General features: G+C 33.3%; 3 protein-coding genes across 6 annotated transcripts in view; 2 read left to right on the top strand and 1 right to left on the bottom strand.

Moving 5' to 3' along the window:
- The window catches only part of LOC145242459 (uncharacterized), a 29,416-nt gene extending 17,115 nt beyond the window's left edge, over positions 1-12,301 (bottom strand). The window contains exons 1-2 of one of the 3 annotated variants that reach the window (XM_080105515.1): positions 11,348-12,301; positions 5,446-5,745 (exon numbers count right to left, since the gene is read on the bottom strand). In XM_080105515.1, coding sequence (XP_079961641.1) covers positions 5,446-5,716 — 271 coding nt within the window. In that variant the 5' untranslated portion in view covers positions 5,717-5,745; positions 11,348-12,301. Of the gene's footprint in view, positions 1-5,445; positions 5,746-6,571; positions 6,709-8,603; positions 9,832-11,347 lie in introns of those variants that run through there. The other 2 variants (XM_080105517.1, XM_080105516.1) reach the window with 2 other exon arrangements.
- A 1,119-nt stretch (positions 12,302-13,420) lies between these two features.
- Positions 13,421-15,099, top strand: LOC145242458 (uncharacterized). 2 transcript variants are annotated; one of them, XM_080105514.1, is made up of 3 exons: positions 13,421-13,963; positions 14,483-14,681; positions 14,799-15,099. In XM_080105514.1, the coding sequence occupies exons 1-3, from the start codon at positions 13,948-13,950 to the stop codon at positions 15,097-15,099; spliced, it is 516 nt and encodes a 171-aa protein (XP_079961640.1). In that variant the 5' UTR covers positions 13,421-13,947. The 2 variants fall into 2 exon arrangements, with proteins under 2 accessions (XP_079961640.1, XP_079961639.1); XM_080105513.1 differs by having other exon boundaries at positions 14,475-14,681.
- A 9-nt stretch (positions 15,100-15,108) lies between these two features.
- Positions 15,109-17,349, top strand: LOC145242456 (uncharacterized). Its single transcript, XM_080105512.1, has 3 exons — positions 15,109-15,240; positions 15,487-16,478; positions 16,680-17,349. The coding sequence occupies exons 1-3, from the start codon at positions 15,202-15,204 to the stop codon at positions 17,248-17,250; spliced, it is 1,602 nt and encodes a 533-aa protein (XP_079961638.1). The 5' UTR covers positions 15,109-15,201; the 3' UTR covers positions 17,251-17,349.
- Positions 17,350-20,155: the final 2,806 nt, after the last annotated feature.

The following is a 20,155-nucleotide window of genomic DNA, read 5'->3' as shown; positions in this document are numbered from 1 at the left end:
AGGAGAGCTTAATCTGGGGTGTAGCCATTGAATGCCTAAAGAGCATTCATGGCCGGTAAAAAACTGAGTCGATATGAATTAATCTCGGAAATAAATCAAAGAAGATTTTTCATATAGATTTGGGATTTCTATAAAAGATGGAAATTCTCATAGTTAACCAGAACTTATGCATTTTGGACCAGTCCAATTTTCAATTTTGTAAATCCTATCTATCTGGCCCAAAATATACCCCTATATTCTGAGATGCAACCATAAACCGTACTTTACATGAATCCTCGATGTAACTTTCACAGTACCAGGAATCCTGATAAGCAACAACTATATATTTACCAGTTGATGGTAATTTTTGTTATTTCTATTTTGTTGTTTTACTGAAAATTCAATTATGTAAACAAAGAAATAAAACGGTAATTTTTTTACCTTGTTTCCACCTTAACATCTAAAATGATTACTTTTACAGTTTTATTGTATGCTGAAAACGAATATCGCATTTAAATTTTCTGCAAATAAATAGTTTTCCGGATATTAAGCAATGTCATTTCTTACGTTATCGCAAGATGGCCACCAGCAATAACATAAGAAATGACATTGCTTAATATCCGGAAAGCTACTTATTTGCGTAAAATTTAAATGTGATATTCAGTTTCAGCATACCCGAAAACCTTAAGAGGTAGTCATTTTAAAGAAAAATGTTATGGTGAAAACAAGGTAAAAATTTACAAAATGCATCACAATGAAATTCTTTATCGAACCGCCATATTATCATTATTATTATTATTTAGATATCCTCAGTTAAAAAAAAAACGGTTTTGTTTTACAGATTCAAAAAAATAGCCTTGACAATGAGTTAAAAATAAAAACAAGATATACAAAATACTATCAGAAATCCAACCAATAAATGTTACAAGGACATTTATTGGTTGGGTTTCTAACAGCATTTAAGACAATTTTAACTTTCATTCTCCATCATCCCTACCAACATGCTCCACTATAACTTCCGTTTGGATTTTCTTTTTTCTTTCTTTCTCTATTTCTTCAATCATTTATTCAGAATATATAAAGAAGATATTTGAATTTTTCTTTTCATTTAATTAGAGACTCAAAAAATGTTGCCTAAGCGTTTTTTAGAAAAAAAACAAAAACAACTTACGGTTGGTTATAAAGTCTTTATATTTTATCTTTATTTTAAATCTACTCTTAAAATAACAACTTTAACCTGTTTCAAATTCTAATTATTTTTAATTTATCACAGCTATTTTATTTAATTTGAATATTCATTTTGACCAGTTGGATTTTACTTTAAGAAAAGAAAATGTCTTTCTACTGATCTTACATTACCAAAAAAATGGGACCGAATAAATATAAAATTCTGAGTTTGTAAAGGAATATTGCCTTTCACTTTGGATACTACAACACTGAACATAATTGGATTTTACCTTCAATGTAACAATCTGCAACCAATCTGGAACCTATTAACATCATCCTTTTCTATTCAAGGATTACCATTCTATTTGGATACCAAAAACCCATATTCTTCTTTTGTTTCATCCTTTTGTTTCAACCTTTATTATCGTTTTCTATTATATCAAACCAGAATTAATATTTTGCTAATGACTTTTCCTCTAAGGAGATGACCCTTTATTAAAAATTCATGGATTAAGAAAATTGCTTTAAATGCTGTATCCTTTGTTCAAACAATAAACTTTTGTATGTATTACTATTCATTGGACTACTGTTCTCATCTAGATTTGAGTGAGAAGAAATCAATTAGTAATGCTATATTTATATAAAAATAATCTGAAAAGTGCAAAGTTCAAGCCAAAAAAAAGAAAAATAAGGGGGCCCACAAAGAAAAAAAATCCAGCTAAATTCACAAAAATTTGCCTAACTTAATTTACTTTAACCTAGCAATTTACGCTAAAAAAAGACATTAATCAGCTGATGTACACAAATCGGAACCCCATTGACAAATAGGCACCGGATACAATGTTGAATCCGCCATCCATTTTTTTTCTAAATTGATTTTACCACACTTTATTTTAATTTAAGAATTTTTTATATCCGCATCATGCATTACATGTTCAGATAATGATTACAACAATAATGTTTTGTTAAAGAAACGTAATAAACTTTTGTTTCGAAAATTATATTTTTCTAAATGAAATTTAAAAACAAAAACTGTAAATCTTATATATATATATATAAATGAGACTCGTGGTATGTTTGTTTTTGATAAACTAAAAAACTACAGACCTATTTTCCTTCATATTTTGCAACAGCATTTTTAGCTAATCCAAGCGTGTTTTTATATACTTAAAATAAAATGGAAAAATATATAAAAAAATTTTTTTTTCAAAATCTTTTGTTCTCGGCAATAGTTGTCCATTTTATACAGCAGCAAACATTGGCATAAGAAGAACACTGTTTGGCTGAATCCCAAAAGCGGGAAATGCAAAATTTATCGCTTCTATCATTCGTCCACATGCGGACGATTAAAGAGAAGATGTTGGCAAATGTTACTGAAGAAAGATTTGCGATTATTATTTCAACAAACAAAAGTTGTTTTTTTTTCAAAAAAGATTAATGGCCTGACGTACACAAGTTGAACCCCAAGTGCCAAATACAATGTTGAACATGTTCCTAATTGGATTTTTTTTATTTAAGAATATTTGATAACTGCATCATGCATTATAGTTTTTTTTTTTTACACATATTTGGCTTTTCGGGTTTGTATTACTGTACACATAGATTCGAAAAATTGTCAAAAAACAAATATATAATAAATAAATATTATCAAAGGCAAGATAAGTTACTTTTCTACCAAACTGGATACATTTTTTTGTTTCTATTCAATGTAACATGTTTATTCAGCTCGAAAAACATACAGTGTTTACTGATGTATTGGAAAATTCAAAATGGCGCCCGACACTCTCTTTAACATGGTAAGTTCGGAAAAGGTGTTATAAATAATAAACTAGATAAAATACTATTTAAAAAACGCTGAATATATGTCAACTTATGTCACGGTAACATATAATGAGCGAATTTCTAACATTATTTTGTCTAGTTTATTATTTATAACATCTTTTCCTGAACTTACCGTGTTAAAGAGAGTGTCGGGCGCCATTTTGAATTTTCCAATACATCGGTAAACACTGTATGCTTTTCGAGCTGAATAAACATGTTACATTGAATAAAAACACGAAAAATATATCCAGTTAAGTAGAAAAGTAACTTATCTTGCCTTTGATAACATTTATTTGTTATATATTTGTTTTTTTGACAACTTTTTCGAATCTATGTGTACAGTAATACAAACCCGGCTTTTCTTTTTACAATTTTGCACTTTTTCACGTCGATTTTTTTTTGTACTTAAGCATTTATGTTACTGTGCTGAAAATATAGTTGTTATATCAGGCAAAAAAAAAATGCTTGCTGGAAGGTGCGTTTTGAGTTGAAACATATAAAAATTGACTTTTTTGAAGTTGGCGCTATTATAAAAACTTACCTATTTATATAAAATAATCCGAAAGGTGCAAAGTTAAAGCCAAAAAAAGAGAGAAAAAAGGGGGGGGGGGCAATAAAGATCAAAATTCTTTAAAAAAAAAAAAAGAAGAAGCTAAATTCACAAAAATTGGCCTAGACGTTAACCAGAAAGGACTTTTTCAGGGAATTGATAGTGGATGAAATGGCGACTCTCTCAACTGAGCCTTATCCCTGGAACCAGAAAGAGAATTCATCAGAATTACGAAATTACCTTGGTTTGAGATATGGGAACGACACAGCCGAATGTTGGTGGTTGAGAAATAAGTGAGAAAGAAACATGAGGGAAAACAAATGGACAAGCGAACTTCGAAGGATATCGACTCGCGTGTTGGCGAAATGGGACGGCCTCACATTATAACATCAGCACATTGAATTTTGTCGGATACCTAATCATCGGTTGAATGCACACCCACACAGATAAGTACTATTCAATATCCCCCCCATTATCTCACAAATGTTGACTTGCTGGACTGAACTGTTTTTTTTTTTATTTTGAAAGATTTCTACTGCCTCACAATAACTCAACTATTTTCCACACGAAAAAAAAAAAGAAGAAAAGATAAAAAGATAAGGGAAGGAAAGGAAAGAGGCTATGTTCATTTGAACTGTTTTCTTTAGTGTTGCCCCCCCCTCTTTTGACCCGTTGGACATTGTCTGCATGTTTTCTTATTATTTTCTTTTAATATTTTGTCTTGATTTTTGAATTTTTAACGCACAATAAATGACATGCATATAATATAACCGTGTTATTCCGTTATTCATTGCCTGGTATTTCGTCAACCTTGAATCTTATAAGGAAATTCCACGATGGAAGTACTGTCCAGAACCTAAGTAAGTCCTACTGGGTTGTGATAACTTTACAGCTTGCATGTACACCGTTTTTTTTATTTTACGATACGTTTCGGGGATAAATTCCCTTTTGAGATTTTTCAACCGGTATGTATCGTCACAATAGGTAAATTTTCATAATAGCGCTAACTCCAAAGACGTCGACTTTTATACATTTCAACTCAAAATGCACCTTCTGGTGAGCATTTTTTTTTTTGCCTGCTATCACAAACAACTATATTTTTCAGCACGGTAACATAGATGCTTAAGTACAAAAAAATCAAGCGGAAAAGCACAAAATTCTAAAAAAAAAGTACAAAATGCTAAAAAAAAGCCAAAAGACAAACAAACTATTAATTAAAATGCATGATGCAGTTATCAAAAATTCTTAAATAAAAAAACAGTTTAGCAAAATCAATTTAGACGCATGTTCAACATTGTATTTGGCACTTGGGCTTCAACTCATGTATGTCAGCCCATTAATCTTTTGTTGAAAAAAGCAACTTTTGTTTGCTGAAATAATAATCGCCAATCTTTCTTCAGTGTCATTTGCCGACATGAGAACTCTACGCAGCAGTTTAAAACATGTGATACCTGTCCAATTCTCTTTAATCATCTACATGTGGATGAATGATGAAGCAATAAATTTCGCATTTCTTGCTTTTGGGATTCAGCCAATCAACGCTCTTCTTATGCCAGTGTTCGTGGCTGTATAAAATGGATGACTATTGCTGAGAACAAACTTTTTCAAAAAAAAAAAACATGCTTGGATTAGCTAAAAACGCTGTTGGAAAATGTGAAGGAAAATGGGTCTGTAGTTTTTTTAGTATATTGAAAATGAACATACCAAGAGTTTCATTTATATAATAAAAAATATGTTTGATAAAATCTTTGACTTTAGAATATAACAAAATTATTATTAATCTGTTGTTATATCTTAACACAGAGATCTAATTTAAAGAAAACTGGTATACACAAATAAAAATTCACAAAACATATATATTGAGAGAGAGAGAGAGAGAGAGAGAGAGAGAGAGAGAGAGAGAGAGAGAGAACTATAAATTGACAAACCCGTGTGAATGCGCAGATGCATCTGGAAGTTTGTGTTGCGTGCAAATCCTTTTTTGCAAATGGAACAATAGAATGGTTTCTCTCCAGTATGGATGCGCAGATGTGACTGCAAATTGGTGTTGCGCGAGAATTTTTTGCCACAAACTTCACAATCGAATGGACGCTCGCCAGTGTGTGTAAGCAGATGTGATTGCAAGTTCGTTTTGCGTGTGAAGCATTTCGCACACACCTCACATTTAAATGGTTTCACTACCATTGATTGATCATCCATCTTGATTGAAAATTCGTTTTCTGTTTAAACTAGAAAAAGATAAACAAAGAAACGAAAATGCATTCAATATTAAACAGAAATATCAAAAACATAAATCATGGCATTTTTTAGCAGTTTTTCTCCACAATTAGTTGCTCTAACAAGGCTTCAGGTTTAGTCTATTCTACTATTTCACCTATATTTGAAAGGAGTACAGATAGATTTATACCTTACCCACAGATTTCGAACCTAATAATTACTGCACTACTTCCTCCACCTCCTTATCATCAAAATAATAATAATAATAATAATCAAAATAATAATAATAATAATAATATTCGGTTTAACATCCATTCTACATAATGGCATGCATTGGGCAATGAAATGAAATTTCATTCAATAGTAAACAGAAATACCCAAAGACAAAAATCATAGCATTGTTTGGAGTAATTCCTTGCAACACTTGTTTCAGAGCCGACTGAAGAATATCATCTGCAGGCTCAATTCAAAATATAAGAGAAATATAGAGGAAATAAAAAAAAATTACAAAGGAGATGGAAGGCAGAATATCAGCAAAAGACTAAAAGACAAAAGAATGACAGTCGAAAATAAAGTTAAAAAATTGGAGACTGTTCTATAGGAATCTCATGAGAAAGATAATGAATGTGGAAAAGTCACCTTAAAAACAAGTCGATGAAACATGCTTTTATATATATATGTCTATAAGCTGTTTATCCTAAAGAATGACATCTCACTTTGTCTAATTGCTTTATAACAAGCTTCTGCTATAGTTCTGGTAATAAACTTCATTCTTACATGAAAAAATCTATATTACACATTTATTGATTGAAACCGCTATCTTCAGACAATTCTCACCTGTAACCGTAGAGATTCAATGTCTCTATCCACTGTGCCACGGGTCCCGAAGGGCGATCAAGGTTGGATTTTTTGGTGTTATAAATTCAACGTTTTTATTTATTATCTGATATTCCATGGTCAGGTCTGTACTGAATGGTATATATATTATTTAATTAGAATTCATTATTGAGATGAGTATTATTAATTATTTTATTTATTGCGGACTATTATCCTCATCTTTCTTAGTTGTTGTTTCACAATGTTTTGCCCAACTATTTCTCTGGTCTTCGTCAAGTATTAACTGCGGCAGGATAGGAACTCTGAATCTCCTAACTGCGGTTTCAATTCTACTCAAAGCTGGCCAGAGGCTTACTTGGCCAAAATGTGGTGAGATGACAACGACTATGGATGACAGTAATTGCTGAGAATGCAGTTAGGAGATTCAGAATTCCTATCCCGTCGCAGTTACCACCTGACGAAGGCCAAAGGAATAGTTGGCCGAAACGTCATGAAACAACAACTAAAAAAGATGAGGATAATAGTCTGCAATAAATAAAATTAATAAATAATATTCATCTCAATAATAAATTCCAATTAAATACAATAAAAGTTACTTGGATAAATTTTTATTTTTTGTATTTTAATAAAGTATTTTTAAAGCATTTTCATTTAAATTTTTCATTGTTGACTTCTGAGTCTTGTAAACCCAATAAATTCAACATGGCACTGGATTTTACTCAGTGTGAAGTTTCGATAATCATCCCAAATCAAAAATAAGATAAAAATACAGTAATAAGCAGGTTATTTGAAAATTAAAATTTTCAACTAATTGATGACAGTTATTAGCTGCAATTTTTTGTGTAAATTTGGAGTTATTAAAAAACATACGGCAAAAAAGTAAATAAAAGCGATTTAAAATTTAAAAAAAAAAATATATAAGTAAATAATTTTTATTGCTTCTGATAACATTTTCTCTTAACTATTGTGAAAAATCGCCAAATTTTGAGATTTTCTTTTCTTTTGCATAACATAAAGTTATTGCAACTACTGAGCGTCTCTAGAACCATTAAAAACAAACGTTTTTCCAATTTAATATAAAATACTTTAAACATTAGAAGAAAAAAAGTTTTATTTGGGTTACATTAATTATATTTTTTCACTCATTCTCCTTTTTTTTTTTGTTAAAAAGAATAACTTTTTTCTTCCATTTGTATTTGCAGGCCATAAAACAAAATGTTAAAAGTTGTGTGTAGCATTTTTATATTAAAACTGCTACCTCTTCCTATTTTAATCCATCTTTTTTCCATCTTCCCCGTTTTCTCCACTCCTCACCCATCTTTCGTCTTTGCCCAGGTTTTTCTTGTTTTAATGTATTGAAAACTATAATAATGTAAGTCATTCAGTTTTAAAGTTATTTAAAGTCATTCAGTTTTAAAGTTATTACTCCAGAGCAACACTGAGTTTCTTCCCTCATCCACTTCCTCAAAAATATAATGAAATTTATATTTGTTTTAACGCAGGTTTTCAATAAACGAAAAAAAAAAAAAAAAAAGAATTCTCCTCCCCTTAATAATATAAAAAAACTTATTTATTATTAATATTTACTTTAGTGTATTTTCAGGGAACGCTAAGTTTCTTATATTCTCCTTTTCCATCAAACATATATCAGATTGAAAATGTACTACTGTATTATTATACAAACCTGCTCTATCTAGGATGTTTAACATTATTCTAGAATTTAGAGTGGGGGATCAGTTTCATGTAGAAATGTAACTTAAAATTACCTCCTCCCATTTTCAAGTGATTCTAATTTTTTAGGCTAGTTAACCATTTTTTTATCACTAATCCTCTGCCAAAATGGCATTTCTGTAAAATCACATGTAATGTATAGCTTGTTTCATGTATTACAACATAAAAAAAGCATGAAATAGAAACTTCATTTAACACCAGACGATCTATGGACATTTAAAGTTTTGAATAACTTATTAACAACAAAAGATTAGATTGAATGTGCGTGTTAAAAAAAAAGTGCATTTTCATATGTTGTTACCTTTCAAAATAATACGAAGTAAGGTGTTGGAATAAACGGAAGAAAAAAAGGGAGAATATTCATGAACAGTACTTATTCCTTGTTTTTTTTAGTTGGTCAAGTAGTGGTCACAGAGGGAGTGTTTTCCAGCTTTAACAGCATAAGCAGGGTAACTTCTTGCTTGACTGCACCTGTGTTCTTGGTGTCTTTTTTCTCTCTACTTGTTTACAAAAATCTTTGATTTATATTTCTCCCTGCCGGCTCCCACAGACATGTTGGATATTAAATCTTATTGACTAATTCATTCTTCTTATTTTTTTTCTTTTTGACTGAATGGGTGCATCGAACCTATGCATAGTGATGCATTTACACACTTTGTCTGTGACAACCGACGAGTAAACATCTGGTTGGGTGTTTATTACTTTTTTCATAAATCCCCACAAATGAACTAAAAAAGTATACCCCCTCAGAAAAAAAAAAAGCACAGAATTTATTTCTCATAAAAAAGCAAAAATAAAAGAAATGGTGGTTTCATTACAGCCATTTGGACTCTTTATTAATCGCACTTTACACTAGTTTTTTTCTTCAAAGTAAATAAACGTATTAAAATCAGTTGAAACCATACACAAAAATTTATCCAAGTAAGTAGAAGAGTAACTTATCTTGCCTTTGGTAACATTTATTTATTGTATATTTATTTTTTTTTTCACCTCATTTTTTGTTTTTATGGTATTTATTTCTCTTTCACCATGAGAAATGTGACATGAGAGTCGGAAAGTGAGATTGAGAAATCAGTGTCGCCCAGGACAAAAATGCTTGGGCAGCATTGTGGGTATTTCTTGGTGTGGCCACCTGAGGTGATTAGCAATAAACTAACCCGTTCTCAAAGAGACGCTTGTGAGGGTGGACCTCCTAGAACTGCATAGGACCCAATCAACTGGGAAAAGGCCATTACAGAAATGGTCTACTGTTGATTTTCGTGCCGAGGTTTTAGTTGCTAGTGTGAAAACTATCCAAAATGATTAACTGGCGTAACCTCAAACAATAGAAGGGCCAGGAAAAACGGGAATCGTTTTACTTTAAATTTATATGCAAAAACTGATCCCCACTCTAAATTCTAAGAATTTTTCTTCTTTTAAGTAAAAACTTGATTTGAACAGTATTTGATTAAGGTTAAGGTAGTCAGATGGAGTCTGAAAATCCAGCCACGTTCTGAGTTTGGGGAAAGGTGGGTCACGTGATACTCTGTGACCGGTGTCGGTGTCGAGGCAGAACCTAGCTTTTTCAAATAAAGTGCCGAGTGGTTAAGTGCCGAGTTGTTAACTTTGAACAACAGAAAAACAGAAAAGGTGTAATATACAACAAATAAATGCTACCAAAGGCAAGATAAGTTAAAAGAAAAACAAGAAGAAATTCAAAGAATTAAAGAAAGAAGCAGTTCAAAGAATTTTCGAGCATTTATTATTATAGACAACACTTTAGAATTAGATTGTTTTTATTAAAGGAATTGGAATTTTTTAAAATTCAACAGTTCAAAGAATTAGAATTAAAAAAAATATTAAACATTCAAAGAATTAGAATTTTGAGGGGGTATTTTTTTACGACCTAACCCAACGTAGTATAAACATCCACAACCTTACTCATGTTAAGAATGCCTTTCGAGGTTGGGGGTGTTTATTCCGAAAGCCGTTCTTAACATGGGGAGGTTGAGGGTGTTTATACTACGCTGGCTGGATTAGGTCGTAAAAATACTTTTTTTTTTTTTTTAAATTAGACAGTTCAAAGAATTAAAATTTTTCCTTTTTTTTTTTACAATTAAATAATTTTTTTTTTTTACAATTACAATTTTTACAATGAAATAAATTCAAAGACGTTAATTAACCCTATAACTCTGACGTTTAAATGTGACGATAAAGTTGTTGAGGATGGCGCAGTTGAAACCGCGTTTACATATCATCGACTCCACAACACCGGTGACAGAGTATCACGTGACCCACTTTTTATTTTCGGATCCCACCTGGCTAACTTATCTCGATAAAAAAAGTATAATTTCATTTTTTTTTTTTTTTTTTGAAAGAGGGTGATTTAGTTAAGGATGTTAACTAACTTTACATAGTAAAGCCCTAAAACACGAGCTTCCGAAATTCGACAGTGCATTTGAACTGTCAATTTTTAACTTGAATTAAAGTAGGCAATCAAAAAGGTCAATTATTATTATTTTTTTTATTTGTGCTTCAAATTAAAGAAAAACAACAAAATAACACCAATAATAAAAACGAATTTTCGATTGCATCCCTGTTGTATGGATGTTGATGGGCCAAACTTGAATGTTCAGTTCAGCTCCAGCTCCACATAGGACAATAAAAAATAAATAATATTACTAATAAATTAAATAATGGATAATGAAAAATAAAAATACGTTTTAATAAATTAAAGAAGAATTTAAGCGTATTTAATATAAGCTTAAATTCTTCTTTAATTTAATAAACAAACTTAATAAGAAGAAGCGTGATTAACATTCATTCGGTAATTTTTGTATACGAAACAATTGGCTGTGAATACGAAGCCATACGATATGAAGTCGAATTGGAATAGCGAAAGAGAGAAGGAATCTTAGTAGAAAGAAAATATCGCCATTATTATTATTCTAGATACTTATTATTAATAAGTTAAAAATAAAACAGTTTATGCTGTTAAAAATTAAAATATATTTTTAAAAAAGCGGGAATGTACAAGTTCAGGTATTTTTGACGAGGGAAACTTACCTCAGGTTTATTTGATAAATATTCTAGCTGCTGCTGCTTCTTTTTACTGCTGCTGTTATGCTTGCTGCTGATCCTGTTGCAGCTGCTGCCGTTGTGGCTGCTGCTGCTCATGTAGTTGTTTTTCTCAGGGTGTCGTCTCCCCAAATTTCTTTACAAGATACCCCCTCTTCCTTTCTCTCTCTTATAGATGCGTAGTATGCCACATGCCAGAGACTATACTTTTGAAGGGGTAGGGGGTCCAGAATTATCCCCCTCCCATGAAAAAAAAAAAAAAAAAAAAAGTTGTATGATGGACCTAAAAATCTCATTCCTTTTCTTCAGTAAATTTGAACTAACAAAAGTGACCAATTTTACATAATCATGGCCCTTTCCTCAAAATGAAACGTTTCCAACCGCACACAGCAATTGTTTCATTGCAACAGGTGCAGTGGTGCACGTTAGTCATGGCCGCTTATCCCTTAGTCTCTCTGTAAGGGTTTTTAATGAATGCGGAAATTGACTTGTTTAAATTTAATAAAAACGGCTTCCAAATCTAGTTGGTGATGTATTTTTTCTTTTCCTCTTTCTTACAGAAGAGACATTGTGAATCTATCTCTGTTTTATTGTTATGTTTTTTATAGTAGGTGCTCTACACAACTTCAATCTATTGTCACTCCCTGTAAAACATTCACAAAAAATCACTTGTCTCGTTACAACTACTGTCAACAGTTTACCCTACTCTATCTGTTCCTAAAACTAAAAGAAAATTCCAAAAGCAAGGTTTCATTCTTACAACTGCCCACCCGTGGAACACAATACTGTGGGGTTGCTTTGCGGCTGACTACAACATGGTCGATTACAAGTTCTTGCTGAGCCGTCCATTAAATAATCAAATTTTACTAATTTCCACAACTACTGAACATCATGGTGTTGTTTCACCAGCCATCTGACACCCATTAACACTTATCATCAAGTGGCCTTCAGGCCTTGATAAACAGTGACTCTTTGTAAAACAAAAAAAGAAAAGAAATAATTGGTTATGCAACTTTATGTATCATTTGCATAAAGACTTCATCCGGGTTATATATTCATGCTTCGAAATTAGTATGAATATATTTGCTATGTTTAGCTACACTGATGAGTCATAAATGATGAATCAGCTATATTTATAGTATAATGAATATTTTATGTGTGTGTCAAGAATCATAACTAAATAAAAAAAGCTCAATATAACCAAGATAGGAAATAGAGCTTGTCATAGAGGAACACAAATGTAAAACTGTAAATTATACTTTACATGAATTTATTTTTCGACAGGATACTAAAATAAGATATATTAAAATTTCCTTAATCTGCGGAGTTTCAAAGAAATGCATTCGTCTTATCATAGGAAATATATATATATATATATATATATATATATATATATATATATATATATATATATATATATATATAAACAAATTTAAGACTGGAAATTATATTGAATGAACTTATGGTTTTTTGCATTTATAACTAGTTTTCATATAATGCTGTTTGAATCAATGCCAGTACACGCAAATTCATAGCTTCGCTATAATATTCATTTGCTAATATCTTATATATATATAAACAAATTTAAGACTGGAAATTATATTGAATGAACTTATGGTTTTTTGCATTTATAACTAGTTTTCATATAATGCTGTTTGAATCAATGCCAGTACCCGCAAATTCATAGCTTCGCTATAATATTCATTTGCTAATATCTTATATATATATATATAAACAAATTTAAGACTGGAAATTATATTGAATGAACTTATGGTTTTTTGCATTTATAACTAGTTTTCATATAATGCTGTTTGAATCAATGCCAGTACCCGCAAATTCATAGCTTCGCTATAATATTCATTTGCTAATATCTTTCCTATGATAAGACGAATGCATTTCTTTGAAACTCCGCAGATTAAGGAAATTTTAATATATCTTATTTTAGTATCCTGTCGAAAAATAAATTCATGTAAAGTATAATTTACAGTTTTACATTTGTGTTCCTCTATGACTCTATGACCTCTATGACATATATATATATATATATATATATATATATATATATATATATATATATATATATATATATATATATCAGAGCTGGGACTACCGATTGACAATCGGTAGATCGGTACTACCGGCGGTAGATGTTTGCTACCGATACCGATCATTCGGTATTTTGAAAAAACTACCGAATACCAATACCGATTGTCAATCGGTAGATTGGTAGATTCAAAAAGCGAGCACGAGACATTTTTTGTTAAAACTTCAAAGAAGACAACGTCGGCATTGGCAAAATGAAATGGACAAGTCTCAATTAGTTCAAGTGCACTTATGGGAAGCAGTTAGCTGGAGATTCCAGGAATTTGACGTCATCACGCTTAGCCAATCACCGTCCGTTCTGAGGCCACCACGACCTTCAAGCTAAATCACGTATTTATTTATTATTTAGTTTCTGTGTAGTTCGTTAGGTTAGGTTCCAGTTGTCATAAACATGAGGAGGTTCCTGACCAGTAGCCCGGTCCCCGGCCCCAGAAGGCAGTCCCATACCCAGGAAGAGAGAACCATCAGCCGCAGCAGCCTTTCGGATGCCTCAATTATCAGGTAGTTAAAACTTAAATGATTTTTTTTTTTATCTAAAATGATTTAATCTATACTTTAAAATAATTATAGTAATGCTTTATAAAGAAAAAAGAATAAATAAACGCTTAATTCGGTGAGTCAAAAAACATATGTGCATGTGTATGTGTGTGTATGTGATATATATATATATATATATATATATATATATATATATATATATATATATATATATATATATATATATATATATACGGCTCCTTGTAATTAAATCTCTCTCCCTCTCTTTTATGTGTGTGTGTGCGTGTTTGTGAATCTAAAATCTTTTATCTTTTAAAAAAGGCTTTTTTTCAAAAGACGTTTTGTTGAAACTGTTAAATAGTTTTGTCTCTTGCTTTTCATAAGGCACTTTGTTAAATTTAAATTGAACAAAAAATAAATAAATAAAATAAAAGTCATTTTCTTTTTTATCAGAAAAGTTCTGATTGACAGTTTTTACTTTGTTAAAAAATTGAAATTTAACTAAAAATGTTAGTTATCCAGCCCACCACCTGGAGGACACCAGGAGCCTCTCAGTGGCATCTTCCATGTCCACCAGTAGCCTGGAAACCTTGGACAGCAGCAGCGTGGACATGATGAGCGCCATCGGCGAAGAAACCTCCGACCACGAGGAGACCCAGGGAGGGGAACAGGCCTTGAACGGCGAGGAGGAACTAAAGGGCTCTCTTCAAGGCATTAAGGAGTAAGTTGGAATTTTTAAATTTATGTTTTATCACTTTATAAGCTTTATCTTAATGCAACTGCGTTTAAGAAGTGTTTAAGTTTTTAATTTCTTTAATCTTTATCTTTTCTGTTTCAGTTTCTTCAAGTTTTACAAGCTGCTGAACTCCCAGAAGGGCAGTAAGTTAAACAATAAGATGCTGCACAAGGGGATGGCCAGCTGCTGCAAGTACCCCCAGAAAATAAGGTTCGACAGCGAGTCGAGGGGAAACCTTAAAAAGCATTTCAAGACAAAGCACCCCTCCATGCTGTCGTCTCTGGACGAAGCCATGTCCCTCAACCGGTTTAAGCCGACGAACAGGGTAGAGAAGACCATTCGCCAGATCACACCGAGGGAGGCGACGGAGAGGCCCACGAAGATGTCGCAGGAGATGGCCTAGCAGGCGTACGTGGTCTGGTTCGCGGAGGGCCTCAAGCCCCTCTGTGACACCGAGGACGAGGCCACGAGGACCTTCTTGAACTTCCTCAAGCCAGAGTTCAAGATGCCGTGCAGAAAGCGGCTCAACAAGTACGCTGTTCAGGTAAAAAAAAAATTTAACTATTAAAATTTAAACTAGGTAGTTGAAAGTAAGCTTAACTTTAAAAATGATTTTATTTTTTTTAAAACTATTAACATATTATTTATTAACTTAAAGCTTTTTTAAAGTTACATTTAAGGGTTTTTTTTGTTTTAACTTCGTTAAGTTTTAATTTAATAATTTATAACTAAAAGCAAAACTTTTTTTATTTTTTAAAGAGTATTCTATCAAGTCTAATTTCCTTGGCAGGTCAAGGATGAGGTCAGGGCCACCCTGCAGGACGTCGACCTTGTAGCCACCACCGCCGACTCCTGGACATCCCACAGGAGGGCCTTTCTCGGCTGCACGGCGCACTGGCTCGACCCCATCACTTTGGAGAGGAAGGCAGCAACTCTTGCGTGCAGGGAGCTGATGGAGAAGCAGACGGGACGATTGCTGGCAAGGAACTTGTCTGACATCTTCGCGGAGTTCGACATCAGCAACAAGATCACCCACTGCACCACCGACAATGGGCGCAACTACATGGCAGCCTTCGAACACTTTGCCGCCGACACCACCACCAGGCCAGAGTTGACAGAGAAGCAGCTCGAGGAGCAGACCGACGAGGCGATCGTCAACAGTGAGGTCGTCGACATCTCGGACATGCTGCGCAACAGGGGGGATGATGAGTCACAGCTTCCGCAACATTTTAAATGGAATGCTCACACTCTCAACCTGTTGGCCACGACAGACGTGGCAAAGGTGCCTGAGTGGAACACTGGGTCCAGGGCTGTCTTTAGGAGGCCTGGGGCCAAGGCCCAGGCCCTGTGGAACCTGCAGAATAGGTCCTCTGTCTACGCAAATAAAATAAAGGAGGCTCTGGGTGGCAGAAGGCTCATCACCCCTGTAGCTACGAGGTGGAGCAGCTACTTCAACTCCATGAAAGCCCTCATGGAGCTTGTGCTGGAGAAGCAGGATGCCAAGGTTGCCATCAACCACATCCTCGCCGACCAGGGCTCTGCCGGCTTCGATCTGAAGGATGCCGAGATCATCAAGGAATACGTGGATGTAATGGAGCCTGTCGTCACCTGCCTAGACAGGATGCAGTCAGACAGGTGGGCCTACATGGGCAACCTCCTGCCCGACTTGATGCTCCTCAAAAAGAAGCTCCAGCAGCAGCAGAGCCGCAACCTCAAACACGCCAAGAAGCTTGTGGACTACCTCCTTGACCAGGATAACCTCACTAATGGCTTTGCCAACAGGTAAGATAAAATCCCCTGTAAAAACATTTATAAAATTTTAAAAACTTGTAAAAAATTCTTAGCATTTTTAATTTTATCTTTTATTAAAAACTAAAATTTAAATAAAAAATATAATTAAGTTGTTCAGATAAAACTTTAAACAAATGATTGATTTTAAAGAACTTTTATAAATAAAAACTTATATGTGCTTTTTTTTATTAGATTTGGTCACCTGTTCATGGAGGAGAACCTGCTGATGGCCACCGCCACCCACCCAGCTCACACTCTCCAGGCCATCTACCGCCTTGCGGAGCAGGACTACCCCACCATCAAGGAGAGGCTTGTTAGGGAGTTGGTTGACATCATCAGTCCAACCCCGACGCTGGAGGCTGCTGCTGATCAGGGTTGCTCGGATCAGTACTTCTGCTATGATGACCTCTATGGGCCTTCGACTTCCACCACCCCAGCCAACAACTCTACGCTGGAGGAGGCCATCAAGCTGGAGGTCATCAACTGGGTCAGGGCCAGGGACCACGTCGTCAGGAAGGAGCAGTTTCCTGTCGGCCACCGCGATGCCTGGGTGAAGTTGTTTATCAAATACAACACCTCCTTGCCCAGTTCCGCTGCCGCTGAGAGGTTGTTCAGCACCGCTGGCGACATCCTCCGCCCCAAGAGGTCCTCCCTGACTGCAAACAACTTTGAGCAGTTGGTAATGTTAAAGGGCAATAGCAAGAGATTTAAGAGCTTCCTCAAGAAGGACCTCAAGGAAAGTGCTGACACCGACCTGGAGTAGGAGGCTCAAGACGACTTCATTTTTTTGTGTTGGGAAGAAATTTATTTTGTGATTTATTTTGTAAAATTTAATAAAATGTTTAAAAATTAATAAATAATACTGTATTGTCGAGTTTGTTTAAATTTAACGTTTTTTTTAGTTTGATGTTTATTTTTTGAGTGAGAAATTCATTTATTAAATAAGTTATGATGGATTTTAACAGCATTGGGGGAAATGCCATTATTGAAATAGAGGGACTTTTTTTTTTTTTTTTAATCAAAAAGAAATACTACAAAGTCTGAAAATCTAATCTCCAAAACCAGTATGTAGTTCAAAATTATTTGAACCAAATGAAGGGGGAAGCGTATGAAGAAAAAAAAGGGGGGGGTAAAAAGAATTAAATTAACGAAGATATCTTTCGGCCGATACTTTTCAACTTTAACGTCGGCAGGTTTAAAAGATTAAAAAAAAATATATCGAAGTCGAAAGACCAGAATTAACGAATGAGGGGGGCGTTAATTCTGGTCTTTAGAAAGATATCTTCGTTAATTTAATTCTTTTTAAAACCCCCCCCCCCGTTTTTTTTCTTCATACGTTTCCCCCTTCATTTGGTTCCAATAATTTTGAACTATATACAGGTTTTGGAGATTAGATTTTCAGACTTTGTAGTATTTCTTTTGGATTAAAAAAAAAAAGAAAAAAAGTCCCTCTATTTCAATAATGGCATTTCCCCCAGTGCTGTTAAAATCCATCATAACATTTTGTACCCATAAAAATCTTTTTAAATAAGTTATGTATTTTTAAACTTAAAAATTGTATTAAAGGTACTAATTTACTTCTATTCTTAAATTAACCTAAGTAACAGAGAAATAACTTAAAAAGTGCGTTATGGGCCTTTAAAAGCATTTTTTATTATATAGAGAGCTTTTGTAATCTACCAATACCGATCTACCGAATACCGATACCGGCGGTAGATTTCTGAAAATCTACCGATACCGATTGGACACGGCTCGCTACTGAATACCGATACCGGCGGTAGATTTTTTTCTACCGAATCCCAGCTCTGATATATATATATATATATATATATATTAGTGTTGTACCGATTAATCGGAATCGGAAAAATCGGTAGTTTTTGGGGTATTGGAATCGGTATAGGAATTGGAAAAATTTGTGCCTAATTTCCGATTCCAAAACCGATTCTTTTAATATTTTATTATGTTAATTTTTCATTGCTGATACCGTTGATAAATATTTATTCCTTTTAAACTATTAGTAAAACTAACCTCTACAGATCATGATAACATTAAAAGAAGATCTAAATTTATTTTATCTGCATGAAATAAACAAAATAAAACTTGAAACTTTGCGAAAATTCGCTAGATAACCTTTAGAGGAATACAGTTTATTTGCAAGGTATTGAAAAAATTGTTTAAATTTAAATATTTTGTCAAGAAAAATAATATCAAACATTATTGCTAATTAAATCAAAAGTAGAATATAATAGTGTTGGATTTTGTCCAGGTTTTTGTCTGCTCTTTTACTCGGCATTGGCAAATATGACAAGGAATGGCGAAAGGTGTGAAAAGGATTGGCCTTAAATTGAATTTGAAATGAACTCGTGAAATGTCATGCTTCCGTGTGATTTTCTTTGATTCTGCCGGTATCATTTATGTTTATACTTAGGGATTCCTACGGCGGCGCCAATGCCTAGAGCCCACCAATCTCACTCTCCTATATAAGGCAATAAAAACCTAGACCACTAACTGAAAGTATTTGGGGGTAATTAACATCTTCCACCGTTTGGCTTCGACAATTTGGCAACATAAAATGTAAGTGTATTTTTAAATAACTATTTTAAAGATATTCGAAATGTGTTTCATGATTTGAAAATTAATTACCAACATAGTTTTACTTTATTTTTGTTTAATATTTATTTTAATGTGATGCAAAAGTTCGAATTGTTTTTTTTTTTTTCGTAAAAGTCAAATATATTCTTTTGTTAGGTAGAAGTGTAACTTATCTTGCCTTTGGTAACATTTATTGGGTGGGTTTCTACTAGTATATTGTTTAATTTTTGAGTCATTATCGAGAGTTAAAAGTCGTATATCAGCTTTTTTTTCTTGTTCTCACATAACATCGGGTGAACATAGTGACATTTCTTGTTCTTACATAACATCGAGTGAACATAGTGACATTTCTTGTTCTCACATAACATCGGGTGAACATAGTGACATTTCTTGTTCTCACATAACATCGGGTGAACATAGTGACATTTCTTGTTCTCACATAACATCGGGTGAACATAGTGACATTTCTTGTTCTCACATAACATCGGGTGAACATAGTGACATTTCTTGTTCTCACATAACATCGGGTGAACATAGTAACATTTCTTGGGTGCGTTTCTATAGTACTTTGCTTTCTGATTTCCGAGCTATTATCCAGGCTCAAATATGGCTTAAATAATATCACCCTTTTTATTTTGTTTTAACTCAATAGGCTTTACACTACCATTATTTTAAGTTAAAAAACACTTTAAAATAAGTTAAAGTGCAAAAAAAAAAAGAAAAGAAAAAATTATCCAGGTAGTTGAAAATGTAGCTTCGCTTGTTTTTCGTAACATTTATTCGTTCTGTATTCATTTATTTCGCCCCCTTTTCTCCCTTTCTTATTCTGAAAAATCATCCACCAGATGAGAAGCAAAAAAATAATAAATTTAAGAATTTAGAGTGCCTGTTTTACAGGTAAATTTAACAGAAAATGAGCCTCCATATCCAAGTAATTCTAACGTTTAAGGACAGTTAACCAAAAATTGCTATAAGTTCTGTGCATTTGTGCATGCGGGAGGTTACTTTTTAAGTGATAATATGCGGGTTTTATGAACTTACCAGTTTAACTTAGGGTAAGTTGTAAAAGAATTTAT

The sequence above is a fragment of the Euprymna scolopes genome, chromosome 21 (genome assembly GCF_053919585.1).
Source record: "Euprymna scolopes isolate OS-2025 chromosome 21, ASM5391958v1, whole genome shotgun sequence".
In the NCBI taxonomy this organism is placed as follows: Eukaryota; Metazoa; Mollusca; class Cephalopoda; order Sepiida; family Sepiolidae; genus Euprymna; species Euprymna scolopes.
Note: the sequence above shows the minus strand (reverse complement) of the source record. Positions and strands in the feature narration are given on the sequence as shown.

What these genes read in the sequence shown, in the direction of transcription:
- LOC145242458 (XM_080105513.1), top strand. Translation starts at nt 13,854, where the DNA reads ATGAGGAGGTTCCTGACCAGTAGCCCGGTCCCCGGCCCCAGAAGGCAG. An exon ending in TCGGATGCCTCAATTATCAG is followed by an intron (nt 13,964 to 14,474) that starts GTAGTTAAAACT and finishes TAAAAATGTTAG; the next exon opens with TTATCCAGCCCACCACCTGG. An exon ending in TCTCTTCAAGGCATTAAGGA is followed by an intron (nt 14,682 to 14,798) that starts GTAAGTTGGAAT and finishes TTTCTGTTTCAG; the next exon opens with TTTCTTCAAGTTTTACAAGC.
- LOC145242456 (XM_080105512.1), top strand. Translation starts at nt 15,202, where the DNA reads ATGCCGTGCAGAAAGCGGCTCAACAAGTACGCTGTTCAG. An exon ending in TCAACAAGTACGCTGTTCAG is followed by an intron (nt 15,241 to 15,486) that starts GTAAAAAAAAAA and finishes TTTCCTTGGCAG; the next exon opens with GTCAAGGATGAGGTCAGGGC. An exon ending in ACTAATGGCTTTGCCAACAG is followed by an intron (nt 16,479 to 16,679) that starts GTAAGATAAAAT and finishes TTTTTTTATTAG; the next exon opens with ATTTGGTCACCTGTTCATGG.